The sequence below is a fragment of the Cydia strobilella genome, chromosome 19 (genome assembly GCF_947568885.1).
Source record: "Cydia strobilella chromosome 19, ilCydStro3.1, whole genome shotgun sequence".
Classification (NCBI taxonomy): Eukaryota; Metazoa; Arthropoda; class Insecta; order Lepidoptera; family Tortricidae; genus Cydia; species Cydia strobilella.
The window spans coordinates 9,647,281-9,664,839 of record NC_086059.1 but is presented as its reverse complement, the minus strand read 5'-3'; the positions used below and the strand labels follow the sequence as shown (position 1 = coordinate 9,664,839).

The following is a 17,559-nucleotide window of genomic DNA, read 5'->3' as shown; positions in this document are numbered from 1 at the left end:
TGCTGTTATGTTGGAGGCCAAGACTCATTTTGGGTCTTCGCGCCAGCCAAATAAGTAAGTACTTGGCTGTATTTAATCTACACCTAGCTAATACCTAATAAATGTAGATTAAATGGTAATACCTAGTATTAAATCTACATTTATCTTTTATATATGTATACTATTATGTTCGTCTATTACCCACAACACAAGACTTATTAAGGTTACTGTAGGGCTAGGTAGAATTGTGTAAGATTGTCCCATAATAATAATTTAATTATCGAGTTGAAACTAGGTCCATGGGGTTCCGGCGCGCACAAGTTGTTTGCAGAAATCGCGAAGCGTCTGGTTGACGTAACTGGTGAGTGGTGACTGAAGAGCTGGCGGCTTCCTAGCACAACGTATCAGCATTGCGATACAACGAGGAAATGCCGCCAGCATCCTTGGTACAATGCCTCAAGGGCCTATTTTAGATTTAAGCTAGTTATTAATTTCGTTTACCACTGTATATATCATATCAATTCATAAATTCATAGCCTGTATTTCAAATAGTCATTAAAAAATCTATTTGTTATTGTACCTATTATTTATCCATTCCCCAAATATAAAGTATGCAATAAGCAACTATATATCATCGATGTCTTAAGTCGTAAAAGTCGTTACTATAAGATTTATACGAGCGCTAAGTATGGGCAATAAAAGTTTACAATTAGCGCCACCTGTTATCGGATAGGAGAACTACAGGTCTGTTGATGCGTTTAAACATTTAATCATCTATTTGAGGCATTCGTCGTATCTATTAGAGGCACATTTGATTGATATTATTACTGAACTATGTTCAACTACAAGGTAAAATAAGTTTTTAATACCTAAAGTAAAATATCTACCTATTAAGTGGCGTACCTACATGAAGAAGGCCTATGCTCAGCAGTGGGCTACTGTCTTTGTCTTGCCTGTTGCCAGGACCGGGTTTAGAGGTCTGGAGGCCTCGGGGCAACAAAGGAGTGGAGGCCCCCTGGCCCCAAATTATTTTCCTATTGTCTCTTATTGTGCCCCGCGGCTGTAGCCCCCGGTTGCCCTCCCATAAATCCAGCCCTGCCAGTTGCTGAAAGAGACTAGCTGGCCCAAGTATATAGATATACTCGTCAACATAGTGTATAGTCTCCCGGTCTACCGTAACCGTACGTTTCTTGCTGTTGGTCGCTTGAATTTTGGTTCGATGCATTTGAGGTCCAACTTTGAAGGCTTGCGTTGGTCAGATGCCATCGGCGAAGCGAAGGTTTGATAACTTCCTATCACCGATGACCACTCCTCTATCCTGCCAGGAAGCTGCTAGGCTCTTGAAGATTTCTGTTCTATCCTTTTATATCTTTTTTATTAGGGTTCCGTACCCAAAGGCGGGGGAGGGGAGGGGAAAAACGCGACCCTATTACTAAGACTCCGCTGTCCGTCTGGCCGTCTGTCCGTCTGTCTGTCACCAGGCTGTATCTCATGAACCGTGATAGCTAGACAGTTGAAATTTTCACAGATGATGTATTTCTGCTGCCGCTATAACAACAAATACTAAAAAGTACGGGACCCTCGGTGCGCGAGTCCGACTCGCACTTGGCCGGTTTTTATATCCTAATAAGACAAAGCACATTCTAATTGCAGACTTCTGTTTTCGAAACCACATAACTAAGCAACCTTTGCAAATAAGATCATCTCGAATTAAAAACGATAAGCCGCATTTGAACTACTTATACTCGATTTCACCCCTCTTAGACATTCCACTCCACTGTAGGTTAGTCACCAGTATAACAAGAGCCCTAAACTCATACAATTTAGCGTATGAATAATCAAAATCTAAAACTGGTCGGTCCACAATGCTTTATGAATAACTAGTTCAGCTGGATTCGAATTTTAAAATTGTACTTGGTTTGATAGTAATTTGATATTATTCGCAGTGCATCACGTACCAATATACAAGTACGAGCGAGATGCACTGCGAGCATGTCAAATCAATATGAATTCGAGTTGTGATTTCTAAAATTGAAGTATGGCTCTTTGAGTGCAAATCCCGTGAGACATCGCCAATAGGCGATACGCGGTTATAAGGGGGTTACGCGATAAGGGGGGTTTACCATGAGGGGAGGGGGATAATTGATTGCCCCGTGATTGATGACTTTAAAGGTTCGTGAAATTTTAGCTTTAGTTTAAAATGCATTAGTTGAGGCCAATAGATATGTCTTACAGTTTCATGTGTGGAAAGGGTATTGTGTTACTGTGAGATAGTATAATTTTAATGCTATTGAAATATTTAGAACCCGTACATTTTAATTTTAAGCTCTAACTGACTGAAGTATAAAATATCAACATTTAATCAAAGACAAGTAATATATTAAGGAATAAAGTAGTCTTTAAACTATACTTTAATTGTAGTTTTAAAAGCCGTCAATCTCGTTCGTTAAACAAAGTATTTCAGACCTCTCATATAGGCTTACTAGATGGCGTTACGATTCAGAGGTTAAAACTCCCATAGATTCTATTATGAAAATGCTCTTTAGAAAATATAACAATAGGTCTGAGCGAAAATCTATCTAAGCGCTACTTGCACCATCCCACTAACCCGGGGTTAACCGGTTAAACCGTTAACCTAGTGACAAATTGTACTGGTAATTATGGTAACTCCAGGTTTAACCGGTTAACCCCGACAATCCAACCAATAATCGACAACAAAAAGAAACATACTGTATTAATAATTGCAGTGCTTTTGACAATTTTGTTCGAAAATATGCGGCAATGATGACATTTGCCAAAAGTCAGAACCTTATTAGTGTCATAAATAAAAAAGATAATCAAAAAGGTCGCAGAAGGTTTCATACTATTTATGACCTCAGGAGCTACTAAACACATACAGGCTGCTCCAAAGTAAAAAATCATAATTTGTTCATTTCTTCGTACTACACCGGTATGATACTTTGTATTCTGGTTCTTAATAACCTAAAGCATATGTACATTTCGGATTTGTCCAATGGCTAGAGAAAACCTGTTACATATTTCTATTAAGAAAATTATTAAAGAATGTCACACACATTTGGGGAAGTGTTTTCATCCGTTACTATTGATATTGACTGTACCAACAACATGAGGAGTTACGCGAATTTGTATATAGAGAGATTATCAGTACTTATTACTCACTAGTCCCTGATCCATCTTTAGGCCACTCATCACATGATACATTAAATAACTATTGACGTATGAATGAAATATCTATTACAAAGCAATAAATCATGCGCGTGCGTCGAAAAAAGTACCGGAAATCTAACGCATCCAAAGTTATAAATATGACTGCAAATGATACAGTCGGGAACCGAATTATCACATGCAAAAAACTATGAATAATGACCACACATGTCATTCCTAACTAGGATAACTTAAACAAACATACCTGTTTTATAATAAACGCCAGCTGTCTAACGACAATATAACTATTTATTGCCCTAATTAAATACAAACGCTTGTTAGTTTTGTGAAACAAACCCCTAATCATATTGTAATTAACTTCGTTTTTACGCTAATTCTCGATTCTACGTTTTTTTCTACTGTCCCTACTCCAATCGAAAATAAACCATCACGCAGCTACATAAAGTGTAAACTAGCTTGTTTCGATTGTCAGACTTTTTTTCTTTGAAAGTCATTATCAATGCATTATGTAACGTATCTCAAGCGAGTAAGGTGCTAATTTGTTAGTAGACGCGATGGTCAAATATTTGAGTTTGTGAGGTGTTCTTCTTCCATATAATTAGGCTGCAGACACCTTGGTGAGATGACCACTGGCGCCTGGGGCCGTGTAGGGTGACCGTACTTTGGAATTTAAATCAGGACTTTTAATGAGTACTCTCATTTTAATTTTACGTTGCCTTTGCTCTATGTTTATTGTTCTGATTACGATTTAGTTATTTTAAATTATAAACAAATTAAAACATTTTTTCATTAGTTAGGTATGTGTATCCAGTACCAAAATTTAAGGAGAACATATAATAATATACTTATACAGGTTGGTTAAAAAATAGGTGCATTCCCGTTGCCAGGGAGGTTTTGGGATTATACTGAGTAACTTACTATGGGACCAACCACGAAATCGCGAAAAAAAAATACCCTCCCATAGAAAATTTATGACTAAAAGTAGCGCAATTGTCAATAGCAAATATCATATAACTAAGTTAAACGTGACATGTCAAGGCTTCCTAATAAATAGTTAATGCTAACTCGACAAATACTGCAGATAATGCGACTTTATAGTTATTACATTACACATAAAAGGAAAACAGCCGTATTTGATCCGATAAAAATACATCATATCCCTCAACTAGGTAAAGTTGTACTAACTCTGTCTACTAGTTAGCCTTAATCGTTAGTTAAAGTAACTTATACCTAGATAATAATAATATCTTATAGTTCTTGTAATATGAATTATTAAATACATAAATCTATTTTTAGTCCAGTTTTTATGTACGAGTAATCAAATTGCAAGTAAATACTAACTAAGAATCTTCGATTTTATTTAACTTCAGTTTAATTATATAATAGTCGTTATTTTATTTCTGAAAGAAGAACATTACAGAATTAAAGTAAAACTAAAAGAAGGAACTAAAAAAGCGATACTTATATAAAAATATTTATTATGTAATCGATGACATAAATCCGATATGAAGATCTATAGGTGAGTATTACATACCTATACTAGATTACATGTTAGATATGTACTTATTGACGCATCAATTGGTGTTTTATCTCGCAACAGATCATAGCCGATACTCCACACGAGGATTGACGGCTGTGCTATATATTACACATGATTAAACCATGAACATGTCATGTTACTTGACACTACTGACTTGTCAAACGTCAAACGGTGGTTACAGAAAAGGAAGTTTCAATCAATCAATATTTATTGCGTGTGTTTAAGTTTTCACTGTGACCGTATAAATATAGATATGCAACTGTTTTATAATAAACATATGGTATTGTATTACCTCAAAATATTTACTACTAGCTTTTGCCCGCGACTTCGTCTGCGTGGAATCGGTTACAGCAGCTATAGTAAGTTTAGCGCCTGGATAAAATGTAATAGCAATCATTCAATTTGAGCATAAGCTTAATTACTTGACATCATTTATCAGGCAATTCATTAAATCTCTCAATTTCACCCTCCTTTTCACTGTCTTTAGAGATGATTTCCGACATAAAAACTATCTATATGTCCTTCCCCGGGAGTCAAACTATCTATGCCAAATGTGTGAGATAACACACAGACAGACAGACTTTCGCATTTATAATATTAGTATGGATTTATACCTACATATTATACAATTATTAAGTGTACCTACAGTATAATCAAAAAGAAGTAGGGAATTTATCAATATTTTACTTAAATTTAGAATTTTATCATGTATTCACTTATTTCAAAAATACTTGTAAAGTACAGTGTACACTACACTACAACAATTAAAATACTAGAAAGCATTTTAATGCCAATCAATAAGTTTTAACATGGTTAAGGTGTTTTTTTGAACAAATTTAATAAAATAAAACAGTTACAAATCATATTTCATCAATTTCATCATGGTCACCATAGTAAAATTTCCAATAAACGCTAGTATGGTATCTCTATCAATATTTTTTACTGATTCGGTAACAAGCCAGTGTGTAGCCCGAGGCCCAAGCAGGTGGGTAACAAGTTCATAAAGTATTTCTACCGAATTTTATAAAGACTGAAGTTATGATATATCTACATAGTTCTGCCCCCTCGATCACCCACGAAGATCTTAGTAAAAACGTGTATGTTTCAAGCTTTATACGTTAGTTTTGTTGAAAATGGTTCAGCAACACGTCTAAATAAAACCACAAATCTACAATACCTATTCTAAAAACTACTCTACTTTATTTAACTATCTTTAATCATTAAAAAAACTACACTATTGCTCAAGTTTACACATCAAAATTAAATTAAACCCGTAACATTGACGTATTCAAAGATAATCATCCCAAAAACGGAAAATAACACGGCCGACTAACCTTTCGTTTACGAACGAGCATAAACAAGAAAAAAAAAACGTAGACGAACGGTCATAAATAATAGAATCATTAACATCTGCCGCTATGATTTGGATCATCAATTTTTTTGACGAAAGTTGTAGTTTGTACAGGCTCTATTGGGGGCGGGAGACGTGTTTTGACGGTTATTTTTGTGCTATTATTTTTTAATTTCCGTTAAGAAATTAACTCTGGATGGCTAGTTTATTGGCTTGTGCGAACTTTAAAGTTCAGATCGAGATCTTAATGTAAGAGCTAATTAAAACTCGAGTAGACCTAGAATTGTGTCAGTAAAATATGGAAGCTAGATTATGGATAAAATGGAACTAAGTATGTGTAAATAAATAAATAAAAACACAGTTTAGTGTACATAGTACTCGTTTTACAGTTTCAAGATAGGTACGAATTGTACATTAAAACACGAGGCAGGCGGTCTTTAGATATATAAAGGGGCCCACAGACTATCAGTCCGCCGGACGATATCGGCCTGTCAGTTGTTCGGAGCTGTCAAATTTTTGTTCTAACTGACAGGCCGATATCGTCCGGTGGACTGATAGTCAGTGGGCCCCTTAAGATTACGAGAGTACTTAAGATTCGCACTGTGTTTAGTATAGTAAACTGATGTTTTATCAATTAATTTTATCCTGAAAGCTGCAGTAGAACGCCAAGTAAAACAATGGCCGCTTATAAATTATGACTTAATGTGCAGTGGGTTCATCCAGCAGTTTTTGAAAAATCGTCGCGCTTTTCTACATTATAATAATATCACGGTTGTCAAAAATATGAATAGCAATCGTGTCAACTTTCGCTTGATAAACACTTGCACTTGCTTGCACTTTACGCAGTTTCTATCTGTGGAAACTTGTAATTGGCTCACTGCTTCTATGTTATTACCTAACGTGTTACTTCAGCTGTAAGTTTTCCTAATAAATAAAATAAATAATAAATAAATAAATAAAATAAAACTATGATATGCGCGATCCCAGGCACGCGTCTGCAACCTGAACTCACGGCGTCATAACAAACAAAAAAAATTTTTTTTTCATTAATATAACTGACACCAAATTAAGCCACCCAAAATAGCTGGCCTCACGGCCTAAAAATAAGTAAATAAAATAAAATGTCTACTAACCAAATGATCTGAGTGGGGGTCTCTGGGCGCACTAGGGGCCGGGTTGGGCCACAGCAGTTTGGACAACATCCGTTGGCTTTGGTTATAGATGAGCTCCTACGAAGGAGAAACAAGTACTTTAGTAACTGGAGATGGGCACCATAAGCCTGTATATTAGGGGGATAAATATTTGTTATTTGAATAGCAGTTTCTATCCAGGCCCCTGTTTCACCACGGTGACAGGTGCGACAATTGTCGACATCACTGTTACTGACCCATAGCCTCCATAGGCTACGGTAACAGCTTACCATCGGACGGGCGGTGTGCTTGTTTACCACCAACATTTTAATTTAAAAAAAACTCCATTACATCGCCAATAAATAAGTACTTATTTTGCGAAGCTAATGACAATTGTCACAAGAAACAACAATTGTCACGAAATTCCGACACAGGAACTCATTTCCTGTCAAGAATAACCGAAAATTCTTTTCAATTGTCATCATCATCAACTTACCTGTTTTTTGCCGATAAAATAAAGCTTTTTTTAATAATACAATGATGGTGGCAAACAGGAATACGGCCCGCCCGATGATAAGCGGTCACCGTAGCCCATGGAGGCTTGTGACGTCAGCAACAGTGATGTCGACATTTGTCGCACCTGTCACCGTGGTGAAATAGGGGCCAGGTGGGCGATATAATGACGGCCTCCTTAGCAGTCCTGGCTTAGTCGGTACTGACTTTAGTGACCCTACCAGCGAAGCAGGAGGAATCCTGGTAAGGGCATTTATTTATTTGTGCGTTTATCACAAATATGTGTGTTTATATATGTCTATGTCACAACTCACCTCGGTCTCCTCTACCCACAATCCAAGTCTTATTGAGCTTGCTACTAGGTCGATGTCTGCATGTAAAATTGTCCCATGATATTTATTGTGTTTATGATGGGTCTCTATTGTTTCCCATAAAGTTTTAAGTCATAATGTATTGTTTGTCCGCATTTTCGTTAGTCATAATTTGGTTTTTCACAGAAACGCGTAACTTTTCAGGATTTCCATAAAACAAACCTAACCTAACCTTACGAAAATATCTATCTCATCTATAGGATAACCTTACGAAAATCCAGAAAAGTTAACGGTTTCAGAATTAGACTAATGATAATTTGACTTTCAATAATTATGTCAAACAAAGGGAACCCGTTTAGGATAGAAGTCTCCTAATAATAATTAGGAATTGTGCCTTTTGATGTAAATATTGTAGGTAACTATATTATGTAAGTATCTATTTAAGTAACTGTATTGTTAAATAAATATTTACCTATACCCATAATAAAAACTATGTTTAATTTAACATAACATCGGTCTCTGTATGATTATCCCAACATATTTATTAATACTTCATTTAAAATATATACTTCCTACATTTTATTATGTACGTGTTTTTTTGCTGCTAAGTACTTATGTACCTAACTGTGTGTAACGTATTCTTTGTATTTGGTTCGACAATTAAAATAAATATGACATGGAGATTATATGAATGTGAGTTATGTGAGATTATGACGTCAATATTTTATAAAAATAGTAAGTTACACGTAAGAATGTGTTAGTCAATATGCATACAAGTAAACCTACCTACATACATACAGAATATGTTTTTAACGGAAGCTGTCACAGGGAAATAAAACTTATGCCTAGAGGTTTATAGGCAGGTGTTGTAGGTACAAGACGTACAATGTACTTACATTGTAACCCAACTACAATTAAATATATGACAATTATACGTTTTTATACGGGGGGGTCTGTTCTCAGAACGGCCCATAGCTTCGATACTGACCGAAGGAGTTGAATAAGAGAGATTATTAATAATAATAACACGTTTTTTCGAGCAGCGCCCGCGCCGCCGGCGTCTGCGCCGAGAAATGGACAACGCACGTCGACAACCTTTGGCCTGATCATTACCAGCTGAGCTCAGAAACTTTTCTTTGGGTACATGCTCTTATAGGTAGCAGGGGCCTAGGCAAGATGACAAACGTGGTACATCGGAAAACAGACAGATGCTACGAAAAGTGACTATTTCCATACATTATTTATGTTTCGATTGGCGTTTTCTATCAACGATTGTCATATTGCCTAGGCCCCAAGCACTAAAGTAACGGATAGGACAAGTTTACATTTCTCTTAATTATCGAAATACAATTGTATTTCGTTTTCTTTTATTTCATGTTTTGTTTAGGAAACAATTGGTCCTATATCTCACTGTTAGAAAATGCCATTTGGCCTGTTGCTAATGTAAGCAATTTAATACAAGTAGTATTAAGTAAGTACCTTCGAGTGTGTGAAGGTTATTATGCATTTGATAATAATTACCTTTGAATCTAAAATTCACACTTTAATCATAATCAAGTAATTGTACAAAGCCGCTAAGCATTATTAACTCCTTAAACAAATACGTATAAAAACATAACGTAATTCCCCTATTTTTTACGGACATTATAAAGTGGATGTTTATATGGATACGGTTAATTACAGGGCTTAATAAAAACTATCTTCTAAGGGCCACTTGCACCATTCCACTAACCCGGGGTCAACCGGTTAAGCCTGGAGTTACCATGGTTACCAGTACAATTTGACACTGGGTTAACGGTTTAGCCGCTTGACTCCGGGTTAGTGGGATGATGGAAGTCGCGCTAAGTGATCTTAAATTACCTAAAGCTGTATTTAGATCTGGTTATTAAGCATGTGGCCCCGCTATGTTCCACTTTGTTTAGTAAACATGATTACATACACCACAATTTGGTATTTAACAACTACGCAACTATCTACATTAAGAATCGTTTTATCTTCGTGCCTATGTGTTTATGGGTCTTTATTGTTTTCCATAAAGTTTTAAGTTTGATTTTTCTCAGAAACGCGCAACTTTTCAGGATTGCCATAAAACAAATCTAACCTATCTATAGGATAACCTTACGAAAATCCTGGAAAGTTTACGGTTTCAGATTTATGACTAATGATAATCTGACAATTATGACTTTAATAATTATGTCAAACAAAGGGACCCCTGGGTTTATCTAGGAAATATTCGTGATCAAGTTCTATTCTGACACTTCTTACTTTTCGTATTCAAAGGTAAACTCAAATTCATGCGATATTTTGCACAATTGCAACCCATTTTATTTTACTTTTGCAAAAAAGCGATGTCAAGTGAACGCGAGTAGCCACTGCAATCTCTACAATGCCGACTTTCTTAGCTACCTGAATTAGTGTTGGTCCGTCTTTGCTAGGCTTCGTGGAGGAGCTGGGGTGGCCAGAGTAGCGCTACCTCGTTTCACGCAACGATTTGCGGAGAATGCCCAGCAAAACTAATTAACTAGTGTTGGTTCGTCCGCACTCGAGTCTTAGTGTAAGGCCTGAGTGGACGCTCGAGTTCAGCGTGCAGCGGGGCGGGGCGTGTAGCGGGCATGTTAAACAAATGCAAACGTATAGGAGCGGCCTTAGTGCACGCTGCTCAAATCACTTGTGAGCCCGACGCCACGCTGCACGCCCCGCCGAACGCTCCGCTTTCGAGCGTCCACTCAGGCCTTACACTTATGAGTCTAAATTTGATGACCTCGACTCGTTTTTACGAGACTCGCTTTCAAACTACATTTTAGCCCCGAATTGAGTCTTTTTTTAAGTCTTTATAACTCCAGCCTCCGAATAAATTAATTGTAAATAACGGTTAATAAAATATGCGTTATTGTATGAATTGTGTACCTAACCCATGCATTTTACATGAAGACATTGCGTTTGTATATTTGTTTTTAAAATTGCAATCTCTCTACAAAAGACTCAGGTCTCTAACAAGTTAAAAAGAACGTGAGTTTCGATTGAATTATAAGTCTGACAAACTTTAAGACTCAACTCGTGTCTTAAGGCAGACGACTCAAAGGACTCTAGTCTTAACCATAACCAACACTGAATCCGTACCACGTAACAACTAACCCCTGCATTTAGAAGTTTCCACACCGAGTGTTGGCAACCGCTGACTGGTTAAAAAGTATAACGAGACAGTAATAATAGGTTGAGCAAACTTCGCGCCCGCAAAACAAACACTGTCGACGTTCGACAGAGCAGGCGACCGCAGAGAGAACAGTTTGACTCATTTATACTTTGATTTATGTTTTCGAACCTTTTTAAACTATTCGGGTCTGAATTATGATTTGGCGTATAATTAGTGTTTAATATTAAGTTTCGTTATTTGGTTGGTATAGATACATCGCTAGACTGTCGACCGAGTGACATCCCTAGTGTGCAAAACGTTCAAGTTAATAAACAAGACCAAGTGTGGGTAGTTTGAAAAATTCGCGCAGCTAGAAGATATGATGTCAATTTTAGTCAGTCTTTCTCAGAGATCACAGGGACAATGCCGTCCTCGAAACATCTGAGGTAATTTTAAAGCTTAACCATAAGCGATTATTAAGTCCCGTTAAAGTAAATAATAATTTAGTTGCTTTAAACATAACAAAATTTATAGCATTGTATTATGACTGTTAAAGGTAAGTATGACCACAGACTAAATAATAGTACTAGGTACAGAAGGTTAACTCTCTAACAAAACGCGTCTATTACGACAAATATGACCGCTAGGTGGCGTAAGCGCGAACAGGCGTCCGTTCCGTAGCGGTGTGCGGCAATTACTATGGCTAGACCTCAGAACTGGGGGCGGCCGCATGTACTTGTAGCGGCGCGACGAAATCGCGGAGTGAGCCACGCCTGGTATGACTAAAAACTACATAAGTCATTGATAAACGCATACATTAAGGAGTCGTAATTTTATTAATTGATAGGCGGTTAATATATTTTCAATTTAGTTTAAGAAAAGTTATTCAAGCGCGGATTACCCTCATTCCCCCATAAATAGCAAGTTATTCATTAATATGATCTATGAATCAATAAATTTTTAATGAGAATGTTTAACAGGTGGCAAATAAAACAATTAAAAACGGCACCTGCAAAGATGCTTGAAGTTTTGAAATGGTTCGATATTTTATTTATAATATAATGGTGGCAATGGCAAGTAGGTACTGATTACCGTTGGAAAGTTTCTAAAATGTTAGTTTCTTTTGTTTCCTGTGAAATTTTCCTGAATTTGCCGAGAACTTTTTCAACATTTTGGAAACTTGTAAATTTGTATTGGCAAGGCAAACAAATATAAATAAGGTGCGTTGGGATCATTTCGAAATCGGGCTAGTTTTAAAAACTCTAATATCTATCAGTGGCACTTCATCTTTGGCAACATTTACGAAGGCATCTTCCCTACTGTTGCAACATTGTTTTATTGATATGTATTTGCAATTTTCAACACAAGTTACCTTAATAACTTATCTGCGACTATATGTCAGTGATAGGTTAAAAATACACTCCGTTTTGAAGCTATCACTGTATCAAAACCTCGACAGAAATTATCCAGCAACCTAAAAAGTCCCTCTGTGGTTTGTTTAATTTGTTTCATTGGATACGGCAAATTTAAAGATATATTTTTACAATAGCAGCGCCATCTGCGTCAAGCTCTACGCGTTATTCTCATTTACATAATCCTCTAAGTATATATCTGTTGTTATATTGATCTGCGAAGGTCCGGAGCTTGAAATTACGGCAATGATCGATGCTTATCGGCATTAATACAGCTGTCAGAATAATATGCACTTATCACGCGCGCATATCGACGAACCAGTTCGTCCTCAATGAGGGTTAACCAGATGCTTACTTATGTTGGTACACTTGGTACAAGGTACGTATGTCTTGCTGCCTGAACTAGTTAATTGTGTGGGATTTTATCACTACATAGTATAAAACAAAGTCGCTTTCAGCTGTCTGTATGTCTGTCCCTATGTATGCTTAGATCTTTAAAACTACGCAACGGATTTTGATGCGGTTTTTTTAATAGATAGTGATTCAAGAGGAAGGTTTATATGTATAATTTGTAAAGGTTTTGTGTAAATTAGTTGAGCTACCCGCGCGAAGCCGGGGCGGGTCACTAGTGGATTATAAAAAGGTATTAGGAATCATATGTTTTTTTTTTTTATATAAGCTCAATGCGGGTAAGTGTGACTGTCGGATAATTGTGACTGACCTTCACATTGGGTCTGTCTGTTTACACATTGATTAGTGTTTATTGGGAGTTCATATTCGTACATTTGCTACTTGCAACTAGCGTTTCTTAAGAGGTTAGTTTCGTTAGTATTGATTGTTTACTTTCGACTTAAAACTTGAATCAAGATGAAAGTGAGATTTTTAGTCTCGTTTCTGATTCTCGCATTTTTAGACCCATAATTTCTACCCATAACAAAATCGACCAAGTGCACGTCGGACTCGCGCACGACGGAACCCTTCGTAATATCGTGCAAAAAATGACAAAAAAATTCACGTTTGTTGTATGAGAACCCCATTTAAATATTTATTTTATTCTGTTTTTAGTATTTGTTGTTAAAGCGGCAACAGAAATACATCATCTGTGAAAATTTCAACTGTCTAGCTATCACGGTTCATGAGATACAGCCTGGTGACAGACAGACGGACAGTGGTGTCTTAATAATAGTATCCCGTTTTTACCCTTTGGGTACGGAACCCTAAAAACAGAACTGTTGATAGGATAACATTAAAACAGTCATCTTTTATATTGTAAAACATAATTTAAGACTGACAAGGCTTGATGTCGGCAGAGTAGCAGGTAAACGGCAGAAGGTCTTTAGAGTTTATGCATTTAGTACCTATTTACATATTTACATACTGTATGTACTTCTTACTGTAGTATAAGTTCACATTATATATTTATTCATGAAGCTAACTAGTTTCATGAATTAATCGCTCAAGGGAACTAAATAATCTCAAGTGTGCCTCGTAATTTAATTGTAAACTAAGTATACATTAATGATATATACTATATTAACATTTATTTGCTCGTACTTTAATGAGCTGGAGTCATAAGCCGATCATGATTATCCGCCATATTGGTCCGGTCCGCCATGTTTGAAAATAGATGAAAACGTTTGACCATCCATGTGTATTTTATATTTAAAAAATTAATTCTATTAAAGTTTCAAAGTCCTATATAAAATAAAGTTTCCGGCCATGTTCCTATTTGAAATGATAGATAAGTATTAACCCCCTTATTCATAAAAGTTTACGGGCCTGATTAAGTTAAATTATGTTTTATCCCTTTCTTACAAATAACAGATAAAGGCAACCGATTTATAGCTAATTCAGGGCAGTATCCCGTTTATGAATAACGTCATAGGTTAGTATCTAGTCTAGTATCAACCAACGTTTTACATGACACTCAACGGATGGGATTTAGAAAAAAAGCTCATTAGCATTGGTAAATTAGAATTTCCTAAGTATATGAAATATACTGAAAAACTTTCAATTTGAGGTCAACGCTGAATATGCAAGAAAAATGCTGTTAACAAACTTAAAGGATCCTCACCAAAATTTTCAACCGTCTTTCTGCGATTTCGGGATAAAAGGGGCATTACACAAATAGGTCTACTTTGTCGGGGACGTAACGCGTATGGCAGCATTGGCAACCACTTTTTTTTAAACCTGCAGAAATCTGTATTATATACCTTTGAATTTAAAGCTATCAAAATTTTATCACGCCAAATATCGTCATATTTGCTTTATCAGAAGTGTTTAAAAATTGCGTAACGTACCTACCCAAAACTTTACTATGGCATGCCACAGAATGGCAATAGTTATGACCAAACAGCGTTTGGCAAACGCTGTTTATATTCTGTGTTTTAAGTAATAGTAGTTCTGCAAGCATTGTTCAGAATTAGATTGCGCCATGAGAAAATGATCCAAACCGCACTCCCCTAATTCCTACCATGCTTTACAGCTTAATTCTACGACATCAGAATTTAATTTACAACTTGCGGAGCTGTGTTTACTGTTTACGGCAGATTACTGGTCGCACGCCCCGAGTAATGTCTTGGATTCCTGCGATCTACTGACTACAGGGTGGGAGAATTGAAATTGAAAACTAATAAACACAACAAACAAGTAATGATGTGGTGTCGCTGTCGTTACATACCTAAGTATAAATTGTATAAATCAATAGAACGGTTGAAAAATGTACAGAATACCATTTTTGTTGTCGGTTAGGAACATGGGGAATTAAGGATAATACGGTATTGGATATTGGTCTACAAATATATCGAGTAGAACTACATATGTATTATATGTTACGGGCAACTTGATAAGTCCGGTCACTAGTTTGTTCTATCTGTTTCGGTAACACCAATTTTAGGGGTCAGTCAGACAAAAAGTACAAAAACTGTATACTTTTAAACAAATAAAACGGTTGCCCTAACCACAATTGAAACAGTGATTTACGAGGAAATAATAATAATGTCAAGAACTTAATCAGCGTGGAGCGACGCGAGAGTCGAGCAGGCTGCAATTAGTGTCGCTGTACAAATATGAATGAGCGTCGGCGCCTGCGCCCCCAGGCGGGTTCAGTAAGAGGCGATCGAGAAAAAGGAGGTACCAAACTATTTTTCTTTAACGTAACCTTTTGATATCGCATGTCGAATGATCCATAAAGAAAACCTGCTGCTAGAGTTTACCTCGGGAAATCAAATCTAATTTTTACATTAACGCTTTCTTTTGAACAGTAAATATAAATTTAATGAATAAATAAATAAATAAAAAAGGCACATCAAAATTTACTTCTTTATGGCCGCACCCGACAGCTAATATTGCATCGGATAGTGTGAAAATGCTCTTACAGAGACTGAAGTCCCAGAGAATCTTGTTTCAGAAATGACCTAAAAGAGAGTAGTTTAAATAACGATTTAATTTTCATAGCTATTTATTACTTCTAGATACTAGACATATGCTTCAGCAATTATAGAATATCAACATCAACGGGTATTAGAATGATTCGTTCGGTGAAATACGAAAACATTTATTAGCTAACCACAATTATTCATGATATGTAAACTTTTTTTTCTTAGATGTTTTCACCAGATTTAAGATGTATTTAAAATGAGGAAAAATAATCGTTGACAGTAGATTTTCAGTTACAAAACTACATCAAGTTCACTAACATGAAAATGTGATCGTTGAATATAGTACTGTCATAAACCGCACCGATGCAGATTATAACCCCAAACATGGGCACGGAGCGACGTAATCAAATTACCTAAGCTCTCAGCTCCAAGCTAACTATTGTCACGATAATTCTGTGAAAACGACCAGCTTGACATCTAAGAGTTCACAAGCCTGAATCTCCGATCCCGAGATATCGACCAATAAAGTTGGCCGTATATGGAGCCGCCTAATTAAGCAACATAACCGAATATCGCCATGTCGTTACCTTTCACCGACTAGCCGGGACGAAAAAACACCGCAATAGATTAATGATACGAGCCAGCGCCGTGTTTAAACGAAAGAAAAACAAACTAACAATGTATGATGCTCATACAATCTGCTTGTAGCTAAAAGATCGACTCGAAAGCAGAACGGAGTATCTTCGTACTTGTAGTACATTTGAAAAGTCTTTTCGTTTTAAAGTTGGTAGTGGTGTCGTGCGCGAGCGGTGACGCGTCGACCGCCACCCGCGAGCCCAAGCGAGACACGGCTACAGGTCGGAAAGAGATGGAGGAATAATCAATAGAGGCGCCACCGGAGCGCCGCGGGGCGGCGCCCGCGACGGCCCCACGCGCACAACTCTTATTGAGAAATTCTCAAGATGATGCATAATTCTTTTTGGTTTCCTGTGTGGCTACACTATCCATGTTAACAATATTACCATTTATCGTGGGTATCTTTGGCGACTTTGTGTGCCCTTCGGCCGCTGATTTATAAGTTAGCGGTGCGATTGTTTCAAGATTAACCGTTTAAACGTTCGGTATATCAGCTTGGGAGCGATTGTATTCGTGTACGACTCTTATAAGACTAAATAAGGTTTTATTCTGATATAAAATTGCGCTTTTAAAGATAAACATTTCGAGGCGTGCATTGGCGTTCTAAGATATCATAAAACAAGGCTTTTAGGGTTCCGTACCCAAAGGGTAAAACGGGGCCCTATTACTAAGACTTCGCTGTTCGTCTGTCTGTCACCAGCACTACCAGCAGGCTGTATCTCATGAACTATGATAGCTAGATAGTTGAAATTTTTACAGATGTATTTCTGTTGCCGCTATAACAACAAATACTAAAAAGTACGGAACCCGTGGTGGGCGAGTTTTTTATAGACTCGTCACTATACTAATCTTATAGTCTTATAGAAGACTTATAACATCTTAACCTGTCCACAAGACGATTATAAGCAGCGTTCCGTATAAGGGCTTATAAGCCCACAAAAAGATGATCATATAGCCGTTAAAACAGCAATCAAGCCTTATCACCGTT

At 36.8% G+C, this 17,559-nt stretch overlaps 1 protein-coding gene and 1 long non-coding RNA gene across 10 annotated transcripts in view; both read right to left on the bottom strand.

The window, feature by feature from the left end:
* The window catches only part of LOC134750164 (uncharacterized), a 289,739-nt gene that overhangs the window by 35,890 nt on the left and 236,290 nt on the right, over nucleotides 1-17,559 (bottom strand). The window lies entirely within an intron of this gene.
* The window catches only part of LOC134750117 (optomotor-blind protein), a 128,944-nt gene that overhangs the window by 32,507 nt on the left and 78,878 nt on the right, over nucleotides 1-17,559 (bottom strand). For 5 of the 9 annotated variants that reach the window (XR_010128544.1, XM_063685220.1, XM_063685217.1 and 2 more), the window contains exon 4: nucleotides 7,190-7,285. The exons of the other annotated variants lie outside the window; for them this stretch is intronic. Coding sequence is in view for 4 of the 5 variants with exons in the window: in XM_063685220.1 (XP_063541290.1) it covers nucleotides 7,190-7,285 (96 nt within the window). In the remaining variant the exon portion in view is untranslated. The remainder of the gene's footprint in view (nucleotides 1-7,189; nucleotides 7,286-17,559) is intronic. 9 annotated transcript variants of the gene reach the window in all.